The sequence below is a fragment of the Lonchura striata genome, chromosome 11 (genome assembly GCF_046129695.1).
Source record: "Lonchura striata isolate bLonStr1 chromosome 11, bLonStr1.mat, whole genome shotgun sequence".
In the NCBI taxonomy this organism is placed as follows: Eukaryota; Metazoa; Chordata; class Aves; order Passeriformes; family Estrildidae; genus Lonchura; species Lonchura striata.
The window spans coordinates 14,874,889-14,896,293 of NC_134613.1; the positions used below are offsets into that span (position 1 = coordinate 14,874,889).

The following is a 21,405-nucleotide window of genomic DNA, read 5'->3' on the forward strand; positions in this document are numbered from 1 at the left end:
TAAATGCAACAAAAGTGGGTTCATGATTGTGTGAATTCTATTAAGTAAATCTCCTGCTACACCTACTCCATTGCTCTCTTTTTCTTCCCAAGGTAATTAACATCTCTGCAGAGTTGGCTTCCCACCTCCTCCATCCAGTCTAAATCTCTAAAATCTCCTATTTTTGCTTTGACATCTGACTAGAATTTTTTTTCCTTTTAGGCACAGCACACACATCCACCCACCCACAGGATTCAAAGCACCAGCAGCTGTTTCATGAAGAAAATCTACAGCAAGGGTTTTGAAACTCTCTGGAACAAATTGTTACCCAGGAATTTCATGCAACAATTTACAAAATATATAAAGCAAGATGCTTGCATATTATTTTCATATGAGAAATAAGATTCCTAACTTATCAGAAAAAGGGAGAAGGATATAGTGGAGACTGTTTTTTTTTTCCCTAGTAACTAATATTGGGGTGAGGGAGAAGGCTGCTTTGACTACAATTATAAAAAATCATAAAACTTCCCATAGACATGTCATATTTACATTTTGGAAGATTTAATAAAAGCATATCATCTTTGTGCGCAGTATAACCACATCCCTAAGTTAATTATTTAAGCACTGATCATTTCCTGCATTTTTCAAGTTTATGACAACAGCCTCACTTAAGCCTGAAGGTCTCTTCTGAAAGGCAGAAATGGCACAACCACACAGCATCATTAAAGACTCCTCTGCTCTTTAACAACCTACACACCCTGGGAGTGGTCAGCAATAGGATAGTTTAGTTCCTCTTCAAAATCTGGAAAAGCTGTCCCTTGGCATGAGCAATGGCCATGATGGACAGTACATTATTCTTAGGAGGTATCAGGATGCCCAGGTTTCTTTACAAAGACATCACATGGCCTCAAAGACCTCTTGGCATGTTCAGGTCCTCCATATAACACTTGAGTCTGGTGAGCAGAAACCACTCTTGAGTGGGCCAGGTACTGAAACACTATTTTTGGCACAGGTTTTCTGAGTAATTTTACAGAGGGTTTTAAAAGCAGAAATCTACCCAGACCAAAGTTTCCCTACTTGCTGGTAAATGGTGCAGCAAGAGATCCTTAGCATGGATTTGCATCTTTTCTTGTTAGTGAGTAACAAATTTCATTTCTGGAAAGGTCTTTGCAATCTCCTGGATTCAGCTGTGTGTGGTCTTTCCAGAGCCAGTGACACACACACAACACACACAGCAAGCAGAAAAATGAGCCAGATAGGAACAAACAGTGGCAGATGTGCTTCAGCTCTTCTGTCAAGGATACAGCTGTTGACAGCACTCTGGTGTGTTTTCTCCTAAGCTTACTAACCGGCTTCTGAAGGATTTACTTCCAGAAATAATCCAGGAAATGCACTGAGAATTTTTCACATTTCAAAGTTAATAACTTGGAAAGAGATTAATATAGAAATGTTTAAGTGGTATGAGTTCTACAACTCTGGACTTTAATTTTTTTCTAAACCAGAACATAACCTCAGGAGATGATAATGATTTCTGGTTGATTCAATCTCCAGTGACCACCAAATTGTCTGGTATTACTTTGCTTCTTTCCTCAGCTTTTGCCAAGCTCACTTTTTCATCTGGAGTTCTAGGTCCTTTTTTTGTGCAAACATTTTTAACTTTTCCTTCTATTCTTGGCTCATCTCCACCAGTATTTCTAGTTCTGAAATTCCTATTGCAGCTAAGCCCTAACCATTTTTTCTCATCCTCTGAATACTCAAAGACCTGTTCACACAAGTGTACCCTATATAACCAGCTCTAGCTATCCAAACCTGTCTTAGCAACTGTTGGACAATTCTCCTGCAGACTCAACTCCAGGCAATGTCCTTTGTTCCCAGTTATTAAACCCTGCACCTCCCCTCAGCCTGAATTTCTGAATGCTTGATATCACCTTAAGCAAACAAGTAAATAGGCTCATGCTTGGCTGACAGCTCTGCTTCTCCTTTCTGCTGTATCTCTCCCTCACCAAATTACAAAGAAAATGTTCCCAAGTTTGAATGTTCAAAGAGAAACCAAAACTCAAGCGGCTTTAATCAAGCCAAGTACACCCCCTAGCACAGACACCACAAATATTTTCAGATCATCAGAACTGTTGTTTTCCTTAAAAGACGTCTTTGAGAAGGATATGAAGTCATGGTCTATGAAGCAGAAGGATCCAGCACACACCTCGGTGTGCTCACACCAGATACTGACCCTCATGTTAAAATGTCCATTTCCTTTCCTTCCTGAGTCTGTCCTCCTCCAGCTTCCCCAACGTTCCATTTGTCTTTGGTACTCCACAGGACCCTGTGGAGCAGGACACTTGGGGCACACCCCACACCCCATGCAGACCCTGCTGCCTTGGCCCCAGCCTGCCCCAGAGAAGCCACCCCTGCCCAGGAGGCATCAGCATCACCCACTGATGGCAATTTCTCCTTAAACTGAGAGTTCTCTCTGAATCATCCCAACTGAGGCAAAAAAAACCCTGGAAGTTGCATTGCCACAACTCTAACATCTTTAAATGAAATCAGAAAATAGTTATTAAAAATATTAATTATTCACTGCAAGTTGTTTCACTGTCTCTGAGTGGAAGACAGTTCCAGTGTAGGTTAGGCTGGTGGGCTTTGCCTCAGGCCAGGAAAGATGTTGTGCTCTCAGTGTGATCACTGTACAAAAAGAAGGAGAATGTCTTCACAAAAGGAGCAGCTGCTTCTCAGAGAGCAGATTGATCCAGATTCATTAGTTACAGAACAACATGACCAAAAGGCACCACAAAAAGCAGCTTGAGATTCCTCAAGCATCTTTTACAAAGCCTTTTGTTTAGCACTACTGGTATCAGAACATGTCTCCAGCAGAAGAGCATCATTCTCCAGCAAGGCCTGGGAAATCTGAACCAGGAAAAGTACAAAACACACCTGGTGAGACTCATGAAATCACACCAAATTATTTCAAAGGCTTTAGTTTGGATTAACAGTATACACACTGATACTATTGCAGTTGTTCTGTCTCAGTAGAATTTACCTATCCTATTCTTATATATTCTATTACCTATTGGGGTGGTCCTGTGCAGAGCCAAGAGTTGAAATTGATGAGTCTTGTGGATCCTTTCTAACACAGGATATTTTATGATTGTGATTACATAATGTATATAGGAATCATAAACCCACAACTAATGTTTTTACTTAATATTCTTCTCAGTAGCATAAAAGCAATGAGATGTTTATTGTAACATGCACACTGGAAGACTATGCACTAAAATTTCATTTTATATACCATATTTTGAGTATAATTTTTATATAGGGCATTAATTAGTTCCATCTGTTGACTCTGATATCATCTACAGTGCCTAAATTCACCTTGAAATTAGCCCAATAGTACATGAAATAACACACTACAAAAAAGAGGGGATGAAGGTCATCCAATATACTCAAATTTCTGTATTAATCAGCCAGGCCAGCATTGGAAATCTTCTTTTACAACATATGGACAAGAAGGCACAAATACTGGATCAGTGAAATCAGACCTTCAGAGGTCAAAACCTGGACTCCTTTGCACTGGTTTGCCCTAATGCAGTGCCACCCTTAAGCAATGTCACATGCTGCCTTTTGAGGAAAGGTCACCAGAGTGTCACATGCTGCCTTGGGATGAAAGGTCCTTTCCATGTTGGCTCTCAGTGTCACACATTTAAGTAATACTGAGCCCATACTCCTCCCCCTCTCCAATCCTTGTTTTATGGCTGGCACACTTTCTGGGACCACCAGAAAAGATTTCCCACCCAGCCTGGAAGAAACTGGAGGGCGAAACCAGCATGGCAGAAGTTTTAGAAAAAACAAAAGAAATCTCTGTCTCAGTTATCCGTTGGTGGAAAAAAAAAATCTTTGAGAAGATGGAATAAAAAATATTTTATTTTAATCAGATTTTACTAGCAGGGACTCTCTGGAAATCATAGTCCTGCCAGCGCTGCAGTCAGCAAAATAATTTTCAGGGTGAGGAGTGGGACCTCTTGGCATTTGAGCAGGCAAAGGGCAGCTGGCTGGGACTCCAGCAGCACCACACTCCTCTGGGCTACAGCACACAGCACTCCTGGCAAGCAAGGGCCACAAATAAAACTAGGGCAGGAAAAACTAGGAATCAAAGAATCTCCCTCCCTTTGACAAAACACACACAAATACCCTCACCCACACCTTTCAAAATCATAGCATTTTAGGATTTATCTATAAACATTAAAAGAAAAGCCAATACATCACTTTGCAAGGTCACTTTTCATTTACTTTTACATCCCTTTGTCTTTGGCTACCCAAGGCTGTAAAACATCCTCTGTAGTTACACTTCAAAAGTATTAAACCTGAAAAATCAGGTCATTAAAAAACATAGGTATTTAAGAAAAGGTAGCTATTAAAAAAAAAAAAAAACACCCTATATCACTGCACTAAATTCATCGTGTACGAGTCTGGTGAACACACACTGACACTCTGAATGCCAAGTGAGAAGCCAATATTTTGATTGCTGCTGCCACACATTGTCACAAATCATACCCATGAGGTCCCAGAGTCAGAGTTAAATGCTGCCACACCAACGCAGACCCCTGGTGAAGTGCACACTGCCAGAAGCCTTTTACAATTCAGTGCCAAAAATTTTGTAATATATAAATTACTTGGTAGGTTTTTTCCTGTGAAGGAGTTGCTATTGGTTTAATGGCTGAATTTACGTCAACGGAAGAAAAAAAAGAATGAAAATATCTAGTCAGATAAAAGAATTTCATCTGTGGTACCATACCCTGTAATTGTTTTCCTTTCAAAGAAATGATTCTGAAATCTAAGAGTCACCTTTTGGCAAAACACTCTAGGATATTTTTAACAACTCTGCCTTAAAATAATTCCTTTTCCATGGGCAAAGAAAAAGATCTGTTTTGAGCCTCTGAACACATCACTGGAAGAACTCAATTTCCTCTTTGTGTGCTGAGGACACCTGCCTCCAGTCGTGACAAGAAAAGTGTGGTTACAAAGAGGTGGGCAGCTATTAAATTAGGCAGCAATTAGTTCCCTGGGACAGGAACTGAGAAAGCCAGGAATACATCAACTATTGGCAGATTTACATATCAGCCCTTCTTGCCTCCCTAAATATCTGCTGCCACAGGCTGCTGGGGCTGTGTCCCTGCCAGCTTCGTTGTCCTTTGTAAATCACACTGTCCCCTGCATAGATGCCACTTGATCAAACAGTTCCATCACACCATAAAATGTACTGTATTCACTTTGGGGGACACTACGTGAATACTGATTGGCAAAATTTGGCCCATATTGCCATATATAATTGCAATTTACTTCAGAAACAGACCCGCTGATTTGACTTTCCCAGCACAGCAATTTTTCTGGTTCTCCCTTCAATACTTTCACACACTTATGCCCAACTTAGCTGCTGATCTCCAATATTCGAGGTAATTATCAGGTAATAAACTCTTAAATGAACTAGTAACTGGGAGTGAGTGTCAGCTGACTAGTTTTTTCCTCTGAAACAGTCTTTACTTCCTCATCATGTGTTTTCCACAATTACTCTTGCAATGTAGTCACTTTGTAAAGCCCGATTTTAATTTTTTTCTAGTCATCTGTTTAATCATCTCTCAGAGACAACTGGGGACTGGCATCTGCGATGACTCTTGCTGCGTCACTTTTCTTTGCTGCTGCCAGCTCAGTATGTCTCACTATGCACTTTATTGCTGGCTATTAATTTTTAAGCTAGCTTTATGTTCCTTATTAACAGCTCATTTCTCAAAAGAGAAAAATGATGTTATTGCAAGCCCAAGTTTTATAGAAACAACATGAACATCTGAAAAGAGGGCAGAGGCTTGTTTCTGAGGGATTATATTTCCATCTCAAATTCCTTTCCCTCTTCTCTATAGACTGTTTGGATAACACATAATTTCAGTTTATTAAAAAAAAATAAACCTAACAACCAGGGTACTATCATGTATTATTGCTGAGGATGATGGAGGCTATCAGTCTGCATAATTTTCATACTGTCAAACTTCCTTTCTGCCTCCAAAAGGCAAGCCCATGTAGGCCACTTTTAATGAGGAGCCCTGTGTGTGGCTTTCCCCACACACTGCACAGCAATTGGGCACTTACAAGCTCACGTTCTCCCTGCATCATCACCATATTTTGTCTTCTTTCAATAGGGTTGACTTTTGTCCACAACACTGGGCACTTTCATATGGTGAAGTCTCTCAGCTGCCTCATTAACTCTGAATCAGTGTGTGCCATTGCATTTTACTGTATCATTTCCTCCAGCATTCATTATGCTGCAGCTAGCCTCTAGCTAGAAACTTCTTAAAACATGATGAAATTACTTGCTTAACAACATACAAGTCAATTACAAGGCAATTAAAAGATATACTAATCTATTCCCTTGTTTGGTCATGGCATCTTGGTTAAGATCATGCAGAGCATTCTCATATGGTATCTGTGAAATCTTCTGCTATAAATTGTAAGCTCCTGTCCACAGCACCTGTTTTTCTGTGAAAGACACAGGAATTAAAGAGCTGCTGTCTTTAGCTTTGCAAACATGAGGAATTGAAGTGGTACAAGCTGTTCTGAATTTAGGCTTTCCTCTATGCAGTGCTTCATTCCCCAGGTACTTTAATGGGTTTGTTATTGGGATGGGAGAATTCAAAAGAAACCTGCCACCTGCAGGCATATGCTCTCTCCTGGCTGGCCTGCATATTGGACTCCTGAATACTCCTCTGCAAGGGAAGAGTTAAGCTCTCTAGACTTCACTCTGCTTCCTATCTTTACCCTACTCTCTTTCTATTCCATTTTTCTCACCATCTCCATGTGCAGCATTCAGACTCTCCTATCCTCCCCAAGGGGTAAGGCAAAGGCAATGTTGCACTGAACTGGGCAGCAGAGCCAGGCAGCTCCTCTGCCAGCCAGGCTCACAAGCTGAGTTACCAATAAATATTGGTGCCTTTAAACACGTGGGCTCAGCAGTTCCCTTAATCCCATTGCCAAATCCTCCTGCTCCCCTCTGCCCTGCACCCCGGGTGTGTGGGGACAAGGAGGAGATAGGGACAGGCTGCACCTGCTGGGAGAAGGAGGATGGGACTGAAGGACAGGGCACTGCAGAGGGTCTGGACCTTTGAGGACAGCAGCAGCTGCCTGAGGAAGCCACTCCTGCAGGATGACAGCCCATCAGGCCAGTGCTGCATCAGGAGGGAAGAACTCCTCGGGGTGACACTGCACAGCCTGCCCCGTGCTCTGCCACAGCAGCTCCTCCACACACTGGCAATTCCACACTGCCCAGGGTGACATGCTCCATGCTACAAGTAAAATCAAGCTTATGCAACCAGGTGATGACCAATATGTAAGTGAAGTACCCTGTAGTCTTGATCACTTCAAAATATTTTTATCATTAGTATGTAATGTCAACATAAGGTAAAAAATAGAACCCCAAATTAATCCAACATCTTCATACAAGTTGGATTTAACTGAAATTTCTCTGCAAACCAATGTGAATTATAGATGCTTGTCTAAAATAAACCATTAGAATAGCCCCTTTGTAGGGCAGACAAGGATGGAGAGTTGTAAGAGATGCACATCGCTGCCTTCCTTCTAGACCTAAATTCCCTCATTTACTTGAGTTTCAACTTTTTTGTCCTTAAAGCAGACATAACTTATGCCCACAGTGATGCTGTCACATTAATCCATCTGGCATTTCCCAACACACGGAAGACTAGTCTAATGAGAAGTACAGAAAGCAGGACACCATCATCTGAAGCCATCTATATTCTTCTTTACAGTTCTACCCAGTTTCATTTCTGCCTGGAGAAGTAGGTCAAAACACTAAACAATAGCTGTTTGAAGGGGAAAATGCAACTTTTAACTTCTTTTGGCATAAACACCAGGGTTTTTTCCCCAATTAGTACTCACGGGACTCTCCAGAGGTGAGCAATGAAGGTAGCATCTATTCTTGACCTGTCCCTTAATCAGCAAAGATTCAATACAAGAAGAATAATTTATGTGGCCAGCAATTGATTCTTGCTTGGGAAGCCCCAGGGGAGAATTCTAATCATGGCAAGCTCACCTTCCTCTGGGACACATTAAAACAGGGGATGGGGGGGCATGTTCCTTCTGAGGGTCTTCTGAGCAGGTGACAAAGCAAAGCTTGGGTGCCCAGCCTGTTCTCTGCACACACTTTGCAGTTCTGGGCAGGACCTCTGGCTGTGGCCATACGCTGCCCCTGCAGCTCCCCCACCACATACACTAATTACTTTGTTTTCATTAATTAGTCTTAATGCATGCATGCACACCCACAAATCAAGCGAGCCACTGCTGTGAGTGCAGCAGTTTTGGCTTGGAAATTGCACTTGCCTGGGCTTGTAAAGCCACCAGCCCACCAGCAGCAGCCTCAGCACAAGCAAATCTGGGGGTGGCCCAGCTTCCCCCAGCAGGTCCCAGGGGCTGTGTGTGCCAGCTGCAAACTGCAGCATTCCTGGGAATGAACTCACTGGCACAAACAGCTTCGTGATGGGGAGATATTAATGCTGTACTGGTGTCAATGAAACATTACCATCAATTAAAGCAGGCAGTAGGGCAGATTTATAAGCCAATATGTAACCAAATATAGCACAGGAGATGTTTGGAAAAACAAGTAAGTGAAATAGGCATGACAAATAGAAAAGCTTTATTAAGGGATGATTTCTGTGATCTCTATCTCCTAGAACAGTGATGTTTTAACATCCTTATCCAAACAGGAACACAGATAAAAAGGCTGTAAACTCATCTTGTTACCCTGTGGTTTGTGTTCTGACAGAAATGACCAATGATTTTTGTACATGAGCAAAATGTTTTCATTTACACCTCTGATTGGTATACTAGAGTTCTACTAGGGCAAAGTTGTCACCTTTCAAATGACTTTGGAGGCACTAATCAGAGGGATAAATGTAGTTTGTAATAAAAACAGTTGTCTGAGCAACCTATTCAGACCAACTGATTTGGATTCTTACAGCAAATACGTGAGCACGCTCTCTGGTAATGCAAAATAAATTTAAAAAAAAGGTTGGGGGAAGAGTCTTCTTGCCTAACTTGTCACCTAAGGCTGATGAACTCCAGTGGAAAAGTTTATGAAAATTAAGTACTAAACTGTAAATAGTTCAGCCAGGCAAAAGCAAAAATGCAGCTGAAATTTACATTAAAACCTATAGTCTGCATGTATTTGTCTCCTTGTTCCTTTTAAAAAGAACATTTTTATCACCAAAAGGCCTCAGTCTAATCTACCCTGATATAAATGGCTGTTTCAGATACCCTGCTACTGACAATTTGGACAGAAAGTTCTCGGCTCACTTATCATGAAATCAAACTCATCAGAGATAAAACCAACTAAGCTGGGCAAAATCACTTTTAGGGTGCCCTATGTTTTTCCAATGATCACTACAAGTCTCCTTGATGGATGATATAAAAAATGGAGCATTGCTAACATCTGAATGCAGCCCCGTGTGAGCTCAGCCAGGGCTGACAGTGGCACAGCTCTCCCCCAGACACGCGCCGGGCACCCGCTCCTACCTTGGCTCCATCCACACTGATAATCCGATAGCTGTTTCTGGTGCTGTCATAGAAGTAGGAAACAGTTACAGCCTGCTTGCTTGCAGGAACCCAGTTCTTCTTCGTGCTGGGGTCAATTTGGAAGACATGGGCTCTGGTGGTGAAGATGGGCTGTTCTCTGGAATAGGGAGGGACAGGAGAAATGGATGCATGAGTCTGCGGAAGGTGAAATGTCCCAGCAGCCCAGCCTTGAGCAGGCACGCTGAAAGCACAAGGCAGAGTGCACCTGGCAATCCCCCAAAGGAACAGACAGAGCAGTGACACTGCCCAGCCTTGAGCATCTTTCCTTGGCATCACTAAGTGACATTCAGCACCCCGAAGTTACTGCCATAGCCCAAGAAACGACTGGCTTTTCTTCTCCCCATGCTAAACTACCTCAATAGCAATCTATTCCTCAAAATATTTATTTCCAGGAAAGGACATTCACATGCATTCTTTCTTTCCCTATCCACATATTTTGCCAAAAGCAGCAAACCCCCACAGCTGGACTTCCTCCTGCTGACATTCCTGTGAACTGCTACCTACAGCCAGGGCTCCTCTGTGGGTGCACCAAGGACTCCAGTGACACACAGGCATGGCATAATTACTGAAATATTCATCTCTCTCCTCAGAATCCCACTGTTCTGTGGATGTGCATGAAAATTTCATTAGATGCAAACCAGTCAATCAACCTGGGAAGTGAAGGGGGAAAAAAACAGAACCAAACTCCAGCATTGATACAGATATTGCATTTTCAGCCTGCAGTGGGTGATTAGCACCCCTGATGTCCTGTTCCTAAACACCAACCTTCTACTCCTCAAGAAGACTGTGCACACAATGGAGAGGTTTTGTTTTACCTTCAATGTGTGACCCAGCAAATCACACAGAAAAGCAGAGAAGACTCAGGACCAAAAGAACCAAATGTGATACATACAAAATTATCAGGGTTAAAGATCAGAACTAAGCCTTTCTTTAATGTCATAAAACTAAAATCACCACCAACCACACCTTTAATTCAAGTTTAGCAGTAGAAGTGAACTGCAAAGCAAGATCTACTGAGTTGTTAAATTCATTTTCATACTTTTGGTTTTTAATAGCTACACTATATAATATTTTATATTAAGTGTACCACTCAATATATTCTTGTCCCATACAAAATACTGCATCACGAACAGGTAATTAACAGAATTCCAACAGGATCAAAACCAATGGTACTACAACAGAGCTACCACCCAGAAATTTAAATTAATCAAAGGGAGTAAATTTGCAAATATCAAACAGATGAAGTGATTTAAGAGTACAATTAGCTCAGGAAAGATGGAGTGAACTTGCAAAGCCCAGCAAGGCCTCAGGAGGGAGAAAATGAGAGTGGTTTTCTCTTTGCAAGACTTACACAAAGTTCTACATTTTTCCAGGGGCTTGCAGGTTTCTGGACAGACAGCTGTGCTGAACCATATAAAATACTTACTCGAAATAAATTGAAATGACAATGGGACTGTCATATTACAGCTGTCAAAGAGTAGCATTTGCTTCAGTTCTCCCTTATCAGTAACTTGCTGAACCCAGCTCTCATTTCACGGGCCAATATCAATGCCATCCTCAGCTGGATGGAAAGAAGGGGCAGGTTTCCATAACATTTTAAATATTTTCCTTATCCATTACACAGGATTAGCATTGTAACACCCACAGAGGTCATGGAGTTTCTCCGCAATAACAAATTCAGGGAGGGGAAATTTTTCCCAAGCTGTTTACTCTCTTAAGAAATATACATTCCTTGAGTGAAAAATAATTTTGGAATTTTTTTTGCCTTTTACAGTTCTGTATTTTCAATTGACTCTACTAAAACCAAGGTAGTGCGACCTAATATTGTAGTCTAAATGTTAGGAATTTTCCTCCATATAAACCTATTCCACAAACAACTTTAATACTACACCAGAAAACACTGTTAAAACTATGCCTGGCTGCTCTGCAGCAGGGACAGTAAGCATTTAAAGTAAGTCTGGAAATAATAAAAGTAGAATGAAGGCAAAGACCCCACAACTATCTATCTATTTATTCAGGAATCTTGACTGAAGCTGCCACTGTTGAAACAGGAGCTGTATACATACATCCAAGTGGACAAATCAATGGATAGTGAAGCTCAAGGGTGCAAACATCCATCTATCCATTCTTTCTTTCATTAGGAAGTAAAGACAAAACCTCTGTTTCTAATCCTATGATTATCAACAACAAAAAAACCCACCTGCATTTTTTATTTCTGTATCACAGTGATAGCGTGCTAGTTGATAAATTATTAAAAATAATCAAATGCAATGTGCAAACTTAAGCATCTTAAATCATTTGAGGTAGCTGATCTGTTGACATTTAGCTGGGACTCAGATCTGGAAGGGCCAGTTGGATGCTCCACATGTCTCTGATCTTCCTGCCACAGGTGGCTCTACAGGTCAGCAAAGCCCCCCGGCTGATTTCTGGCTCCTTGAAGAAGAGGAAGCACCCCAGAACACAACCTCCTGGATTTTCTGGAGTTGCCTTGTAATAATTAAGAAGAGAAGACACATTTCTGTGGCTGTGTGTGCCCTGCTGCAGTTCTGTGCCCCAAAGAGCCCACGATTCACCACCAGCACCGGGAGCTGGTGCCACCACGTTCCCAGCACTGCAGGATGGCAAAGCCACCTGCACTGACAACTCCAGAGGCACAGCTTCAGCACAAGGGCAACACACACTGCATCCCAAACTCCCCTGACCACTGAAGCACACACAGGCAACTAGGAAACTGTGGCACTCAATTTTCAAGTGAAATGCTAAATTAGGTACTTTTAAAATGCTTCACCATGGCCCTACAGAACTCCAAATAGAGAATGATTATTCTGTCTTACTCACTTTTAACTTTTCTATGTTCAAGAAAGCACTTTAATAGCAGAAGAATGACTTTGCTTCCCATGGTTCTTTTCCTTTTCATTTTATCAGAGATTTATTAGCTTTTATGATAAAAAAAAAGCAATGCCAACTTGAGACTCCAGCAGCACGTTCTGCATGGGTTAAGCCCTGTGAGCTGGTGAGGCTGCCAGTCTGCCCAGGGAGGCAGGAGCAGCAGCACTGCCAGCCGGGCTTGGACCCACACGCGAAGGCAAAGAGAATTTATGAATATTTAAAATCTCATTAATTTTAACTAAAGTTTTTAATGATTGATTAAATACTCTTTAAAAAACCTCAACTGTTTAAAAATCAATTTGACACTAACATCAGTGCTCAAAGTAAAATTGCTTGAAAACTCGAACAGGAAAAGTAGAAAATCGCACCTAATAATTCTTTATCTGGTAACATAAGACAGAAAATGCTTTTTCATTATTAAATCTGGCAAGCATGTTTTATAAATATAATTGCAATTTTCAAGTCATGGTTTTACATGCTTTAGTTGACCTTTAGTTGCTGTCCTTGCTTCATAAGAGTGAAATCTCACTCTTCTTTAATGTCATTAACCTTTTCCAAAGAATTTAAAAAGCAAACCACAAGATTCTCAAGCTAACTAAGTGCTTCACAGCTGTGTTAGATACCATATCACTTTCTGGTTAATATACACCCATGCCAAATTTTACAAGTGTGTGACTAGCTGCAAGCCACGTGTTTTGCATAACTCTTCCTAATCAACGGCAAGGAGCTCTCACTTAGGAAAAGTTCAAATTATTTAATTCAAATTTCCTTGTTTATCACTTGAATCATGAGCACAACCAGTGATTTAAATCACTTCAGCTGTAAAGAGCCCTTGCTGCCTGGCAGGCAGCATCCTCCAGGCTGGGGGATGCTGGTGGCCGATGGACACAACGAGCTCCAGCTGGCAGCACCCGGAGCCAGGGATCCAGGATTCGTGTGTGGGCCACCTGCAGCCAGCTCCAGACCAGGCACTGAGGAGTGAACACTTCTGTACCACAGCAATCCTTTTGGCTAGTAAATAAAACAAATAAAACTCAGGTGGCTGCCTGTGGGGTCAGCACCCAAACACATTTAAACACACCGAGTGCCCAGTGCACATCAGGTGGATGCACTGACCATGAAGTGGGACAAAGTAATTTTTGTAGGATCTGGAATATCAAGTATATTCGTGACAGGAGTCTGGTACTCCACCAGAGGCAAAAGCACTAATTACACATTTTTAAAACTTTCACTAGCAGATCACTTAACATTTCTGGGATAAGGAACCTACTTTACAGCACAGGATTATTTGTGCTCTCCCCACACTAACTGTAGACAACTTTGCATTAACTGTTTAATGAAATTAAAATATTTTTTAAAAGTGCATGTCTTCATATATCTGCCACTTGGTGGAAGATGCACATGCCTGCAGAGATTTTGGAACATGGTGCTTCCTGCTACAGCCCAGCATCATGCACACGTTGAGTTTATAATACCTGACAGTGCCAGCAGATCTGCAGTGCTTTGCTGTAACAAGTATTAGATAATGAGGATCTCTCAAGAAAAAAGAGCAGATGCAAATGCAAAATCCTACTTTGGGACATATCCCCCATCACTGGTCGCGATACAAAAATCTGTATTTGCTAAACACAGCATAATAAAATTGGTGCCAATAGTTACTTGGATTGAACATTGCTACTACTGCCTCATGGTACACTGAAAAGAATTAACCCTCTATGTACATACATTGTAGTTTGGAGTCCCATTTGTATTTATTCAGATCATGGATGGAGATTTTCCTCCTACTTGAAATACTCATCTTGATGCAAGTCTAGGCCAGTTATGATGCCTAAAAATTACCTGTGAAAATAGTTTATCTATTAACTCTGCTCACTTGTGTATACATGCAGGTCTCAAACTTTGAAAAACAACCAACCCCTCTCCCTAAAACACCAAAACTGAAGTAAAGGCAGGCCTGTGATGGACCATAACTGCTGTGGGGAGAAGCTGCAGCTCATGGTGTCACTCACAGCAATTAGTACAGCAGCTCCAGTTTATACACAATATTAATCTTTGCTCCAAGCAAAAATTAGAGTTCATTATCCTCCAACCTGTTACCTCTATGCTTTCAACACTTGTGCCATCTTGGATCAAATCTTTTCAGGAAAAAAGAGAACCACACAAATGGGTTTCTTAGTGATGACTGAGGATGAAGTTAAAGGATCCCTTCTGACCTCACTGCATACACTCCAGTCAAGACAAGTGAATGTCCCTGTGCTACAAAACCAGCAAATTCAGCTGTCTCAGCCCAGTGCCTGAGGTACTGGCACCTCAACACCCCAACACCCATCACTGCTGGGGTCAGGGACCAGCATGCAGAGCTGGGGAGAGGCAGACACGAAATCTCTGCAATTCTTGGATGTGGTAGCAGCAAACTGGCATTAGGAGAGCAGCATTTATTCCCTTCCCAAGCTGCCATATGCTGATGCATCCAGGTCACTCAGACCTCCCCAGCTGCCCCAGGCAGGTTCTGGTGCCAGCTGCCAGCGCACACAGCCAGCAGGGCAGTGAGAGCCTGCTGCAACTCGCAAGGGTGCAAAACCCAGCACGAGGAGAGCAGGTGGGTAATGGCTCCATTTTACACCTGAGGAAACAGCCAGGGAGAGGGAGATGGCATCCCAGGATAATGGAGCCACTAGCAAGCCTGGAAATAAAATTCATCGCCTCCTTTCCTCCCTGCAGCTCTGCTATCACTATCATTGCAGGGCAGTTTTATACCACATCTACCCAGGGAAGTTTTTGGCTACGTGAATTCAGAAGGCTAAATCAACAGCTGAATAATCACCACTACAAAAAAGAGCTAATAGTCTGTACAGAGCAGAGAGGAGCTCTCAGTGCATTTGACAGCTGCTCCTCCACACTGTGGAGGAAGGTGGGATGGGTGCTGCAAACCCCAGCCTGCAGCTCCCATTGGTCCTGCAGTGCAAACAATCCTTCCTCCTCACACTTATTTCCACTGCAAAAATCACTGGTAAGGATGGAGACATAGCCCGAGCAGCACAGGGCTGAGAGAGAGGGAGGATTTACTATCAGTTGTAAATGGGGATGGGAGAACTGGCCTGGAGTGATGGGCTGAGCTAGCAGTGGGCAATTGCAAACAGGCTTAGCTGCTCTTTGTTCTCTATTAAAAAAAAAAAAAAAAAAAAAAGGCATGCAGGCAACTCTGAAAGTGCCATTGTCAGTACTCAGCAACCAAGCCCTGTGCTGCCAGGTGCCTTCCCTTCCAAAAGGGTGGAAGGTACAGGGAATGACTTCTGGAAAACCCTGGCTGCTGGGACAAAAATTACACTGTCCTTAAAAAAGACAGAATGAGAAAAAAACCCAAAATATACTTCAAGTTCTTCTTTTCAGTCTTGAAATTCCTATTTTACAGACAGACCAAGCTCCTCATGATGTAGCTGAAGTGCTTAATTTGGCAACAGTGTTAATCAAGAGCAAGGTCATGCAACTTGTTCAAATATCCAGTCATGATTCTCTGGTGCCCACTTGATATTAGATTTGATATCAACTCACCTGCAGAAATATATGAAATTTGTGAAAAAAAATCCATCTTTTTAGCTGCCTTCAGTTACAGGCATTATTTCAACAGAATATAATTAGCAAAATTGCTTCTTGCATTTTTAGAGAACATAATAGTTCCAGTTACTTAGACAAAAAAAATTAGAATAAAACTAGCTAGCTAAAGAATTATCTGTTAAAAGCACAGATATAAATTAAACTCATTTTTGATTTGTGGCTCAGTAAATCCAGAAAGAATAAATCTTCAGGACAAAACCTCTCAGTATGAAAATCATCATAACATCTGTGAGGTCTCACAACACCACAGCGCTTTTATGAAGCCAATATCCAAATTAAAAGGCTTAACTTGGGCACTGAGGATTTTGGGGCCATCTCCAGAGGTCTATTAACCTTTCAAGACACTGAATAAACACTCATACACAAGTGACAGGAACTGAGAGGACCCTGAACTAATCCTCCATAGGTAAGGTTACTTATTGGAAAAAACCAAGTTGAGGCACATGTGTATGAAACTGGTGGTGTAACTGATCATTGCAGAGTTTTTTTCTGAGAAAGCATTTAAAGGGGATCCATAAATCTGCACCTCAGTAACGTTACCACAGCCTCCCATTTGCAAAGGTGTGAATTCAAACTCTGCAAACGGGAAAAAATACTTGTACTCTGTGTGCAGCCAGTACCTCTCCCACCCTTGTGACAAATGAAGCTGGATCAGCACGTGAACAGCCCCCCAAAGCCATCCTATTGCTCTGGATTGGTTAAAAATTACATCCTCTGTATTCACCCCAGCTCCAGTGGAGTTAATATTTCCAGCACAGCCTCCTCTGTGGCACAATGCTGGCATTGTAATATTTCACTGAGAAATGCCATTGTAAATTGAAAGTGTAAACCCTGGAGTGGAGAGAGCAGGTCCCAGGAGCAGGAGCACGTTCCCTCCTCCCCTGCAGTCTCCATCCTGGCACAGGCCAAGGGCACAAGGGGATGACCTGGATGCAGTTCTGGATCATGGCATGCCTGCATGGACCAAGGTCTACCCATGCAGCTGGCCTTGGGAAGGAATTTACTTTGCCTTTATAAGCAGAAAATTCCTTCAATGCAGTAGTGGAATCTTTATATCTTTACTTTTAATCCTTTGTATTTCTGCATGGCAGAAGGCTGGGGGTGCTTTGAGGTTGTATGGGCTATTTCATGTCTATTTACAAAATGAAGAGAGTAAATGTCAGTGTATATGATCAAAACACACCGTACCTACAAATAGAAGACTGGAGTGAAAGACCACGAGTGTGCATGTAAAACCCACTGACACCACCAGGGCAGCATCTTTATGACTTTTTCTCCTCCCATGCTATAGGAATTTGCATGGCTGATGAGGATACCTTCACACAAAGCAATCTGAAAAGCTGATTTCAATCAGTGGCGTAATCAAAGCCTCAGTATTGCAAAATAATATGATTAAACACTCCATTATTTCAAACATCACAGCACTAAGCAAATCCTTGGAGGGGAGTGCTTTTGTGCACTAATCCATGCATGTAATTATCGATATGCTTTCCCATGCCCTATTCAAATGCTCTCCCCTGAGGCTTTTCTTCCACTTACACTAGGGGAGAAAAAAAAAAAGCCAATCAGTTCAGTTTAAAGAACAAGTTGTATAACTATTTTTGATCTACTGCCTGAAGGATCAAATAAGGAATTCTACCAGCTGTAAGGTCAGAAGCAAACGACAGGGCTCTGCTTGTGCCAGTGGCCAGCAGCACGGGCAGGACACGGCTGTGCCCTGTGCTGGGACACACTCCTGGGGCAGCAGCCCTCAGCTCTGAGCACTCCACGAGACTGCAAGGAAAAGGGTGCCAACAGATGGCTTAACACAAGGCTGTATGTCTTCAATGAAACTTAAGGACGTAAAAATTAAAAGCAATTAAAGGATAAGCAATTTGCTCTGTGAGAGATTAGGAAGATGCACAGCAATGCCCACACTGGGTTTTCAGTGCAGGTGTTGACTTGTCCGTGCTGAGAACACCACCAGGCTGGCAACAGCACTGCCATGTTTCAATGGGCTTGAAATTACCTGCCTCCTGCTAGAGCAAATCATCCAAAAGATAAAAATCACCAAATATGGTCAAGAGCACCAAAGACAGTGTATTAAAAACAGGCAGGAGAGGTTCCAGTGCAAGCACAGCTCTGTGCTGGGCAAGGGCAAGGTGCTGGGCACAAAGAGGCACGGCTAGAGCCAGCCTCAGCCCCCACCCAAAGCAGCTGAGAGCACACAACCTGAAAAGAAGCAGATTCCCATTTTCTGGTGATTTTAATAGACCAATAATCTATAATTAATAGAATTATCAGGAGAGTGCAGGCAGGCAGCAGCTCTCTCGGAACTGGGGGACACAGCTCCTGGCACCCATGGATTTCCCAGTAGCCAATAAGAGAAGGGGATGACACATTTCTTCTGCTGCAAGTTAAAAATACAAAGGAAATTTCAAACATTTAGAAGCTAACATTATTCACTTTGATCTTTAAAAATATAACACCATCTGTAGCCGTCAGATTTACAGTACAGATCTCAGATATGTACATTGTTTGTTGGTATAAAAAGCTGTCAGCAGCCTCGGTGCAAAAGTGAGGATCCTCTGGTAACCTCCTGAGCTTCAGAGAGAACTACTAACCTGAAAAACTTAGCCATCAGGTTATTCATGAGCAACACAGTATCCACAAAAGAAAAAAACACCACTTCCCTTGCCAAAAACACCCCAAAACTAAATTCCTGCCACCTGCTTACACTGCAAAGTGTATATATTTGCAGGTAATATTGGGGAGAATTTACCCCAGACCTGCCTGAACCCCAACAGCCACCTATTTCTGATCCCTATAGACCTGTTCCCTGGCACTTCTGATTTCTGCATGTCAATGCCTCCAACCTTGTAGGTTATACACAGGTTATACAAAATGTGAGGTATGAAAGGATTTAATTTTGAGTATCAGCATTTTTTGTGCTATGCAGGTCCCATAACTACAGTTAAAAAGAAAATATGCCAAAAAAATTGTATTTTCCTGTCAGCAGAGTCTCAAAAATTAGTGTGGGCTGGCTGAAAATTTGTAGAATAAACAAAACGTGGCACACATGCCTTTTATAAACTTATTATGCAAGATGCGTTTGGGTAATATGTAAAACCAAATAAAACATTCAAATTATTTTCTCGATATGCATTAGCTATTCCAAATTTAACCCCAGTTTTAAGGAGGTGACAGTCCTGAGGGGCCAGGCTGGGACACAGGCCAGGGGAGAGATTGGCAAGCACAGTCAAAAGTCAAACTCTTAAAATGTCAGATCATTAATAGTTTTAAAACCAAAAGGCCTTGACCTTTCAAAAAATATATTCACTCTGCTGAAAAACTCTCTTCTCACTTTTCTGAAGTCAAACAAGAAACCTTGGAAATTAATTCTTACCTGTGTGATGCTAATAATGACTTTTCTCATGTTTGTAGTATTCGGCTTTTTATGCCTCAGAAATTAACACAACAGGAGAGAGGACACAGTATTTTTTTTGCCTGTGATATACTTTGTCCTGCTGATACTTTTTGATTGAAAGACTGCACTTAAATCTGGCTTTGCCTTATGAAATTAAGGTCTACTAGACATAAAAAAATCCAATTAGTGCTACAAAAATTAAGGCATACTATTTCCTCGGTCTCATTTACACTAATAGAGACTTTTTTCCTTTCTGTCAAGGGTGAAGGACACAGCTGAATGATGAGATTTTTTCCATCTCATTTATATATTGATGTAATAAGGGCAGACAGGTAGGCCCATGCAAGTGCTGATTCTGTCAGCAGCCCAAGTTGCCAGGACTGTGAATATTGTCACTTATAGATTGATAAATGGACTACATGGACTAATTGTATTCCAGCCTCTCTGGACAGATGGCAAATCTTACAGCCATATGGTGATTATTTCCACTGAGCTGAAAGTATATTAACACTTACCAAATGTTTAAAATGATGAGATGATCTAAAATAATTTTTCCGTGAACGTGGATAAAAACAAAGGGCTGGGCTGGGCTCCCTGGCAGGGCTCCCTCCGTGCAGCTCCAGGGCCTGCGGGGTATCGATGCTGTGTGCTGGGCTGGGCTGAGCCCAGGGCTCTGGCAGCTCTGCCTGCTCATCCCAGCTCATCCCTGCTCATCCCAGCTGCCCTGCACAGCCCCTGCTCAGTGCCATCCCTGCCAGCTGCCCTAGGAGCTGGCGGCACTGACACGTGCACTGCCTTCTCCTGGTGTTTCCCATTCCTCCTCTTCTCTCTGGCTGAAGAGATACTGAAGTTATTGTCCTACTTCTGAGGGTAGCCATATACCCAGCCCTGCCCCCTGAAAATCCAGTGGAGGACTGCCCAAACCCTGAACACAGGATCTCTGGAGTAGGACTGACACAGCAATGGGCACCTGCAGCCCAAAAAGCCAACCACACTCTGGGTAACATCCCCAGAACAGGGCAAGGGAGGTGATCCTGGCCCTCCACCCGCTCTCGTGAGACCCACCTGGACTGATCCAGGTCTGGGCCCCCCAATGTAAGAAGGATGTGAAGCTGTTGGAGTGAGTCCAGAGGAGGACACAGATGATGAGAGGGATGGAGCACCTCTCATCTGGAGACAGGCTGGGAGAGTTGGGTTTTCAGCCTTTCAGTACCTAGAGGGGCTACAAGAGAGCTGGAGAAGGATTCTTTACAAGGACATGTAGTGAAAGAACAAGGGGGAATGGCTTTAAACTGAAAGAGGGCAAGTTTAAATTAGATAGGGAGAAATTCTTCCCTGTGAGGATGGTGAGTCACTGGCATAGGTTGCCCAGAGAGGCTGTGGATGCCCCATCCCTGAAAGTCTTCAAGGCCAGGCTGGATGAGTCTTTGAGCAACCTTGTCTAGTAGAAGGTGTCCCTGCCAGGACAGAGAAGTTAGAAGTAGATCTTTAAAGTGCTTTCCAACCCAAACCATTCTGTGATTATACATGAAATAATGCATTTTGCTATCCCCATGTGTGCTCCCAAAAGAGAAATCAACTCTTTTCTTTGGGAGGGGATAGAACTGTGCCCCAGCAATCCTGTGTAACAAACCAAAACAGCTGAACAGTGACCAGAGGCTCACCCTGCTTGCTGGATCCCCACTAGGAAGTTCTGCAGCACTGAGCAGAACTGGGTGGCTCAGAGGTTCCCCAGCTGCAGGTGGAACACACCAGGCTGGAACACATCCATGTGAATTATGCAGCAGTGAATTCATCCTTCAGAATAATGGGAGAAGACACACAGGAGACCTGATCCTCTTCTGCTCTAAGTGACTGCTTATTTATACCAAATAAATGTGAGCAAA

The 21,405-nt window shown here is 42.5% G+C and overlaps 1 protein-coding gene across 3 annotated transcripts in view; it reads right to left on the minus strand.

The window, feature by feature from the left end:
- The window catches only part of HOMER2 (homer scaffold protein 2), a 58,941-nt gene that overhangs the window by 26,862 nt on the left and 10,674 nt on the right, over positions 1-21,405 (minus strand). For all 3 annotated transcript variants that reach the window (XM_021537552.3, XM_021537553.3, XM_021537554.3), the window contains exon 2: positions 9,550-9,706. In XM_021537552.3, coding sequence (XP_021393227.1) covers positions 9,550-9,706 — 157 coding nt within the window. The remainder of the gene's footprint in view (positions 1-9,549; positions 9,707-21,405) is intronic.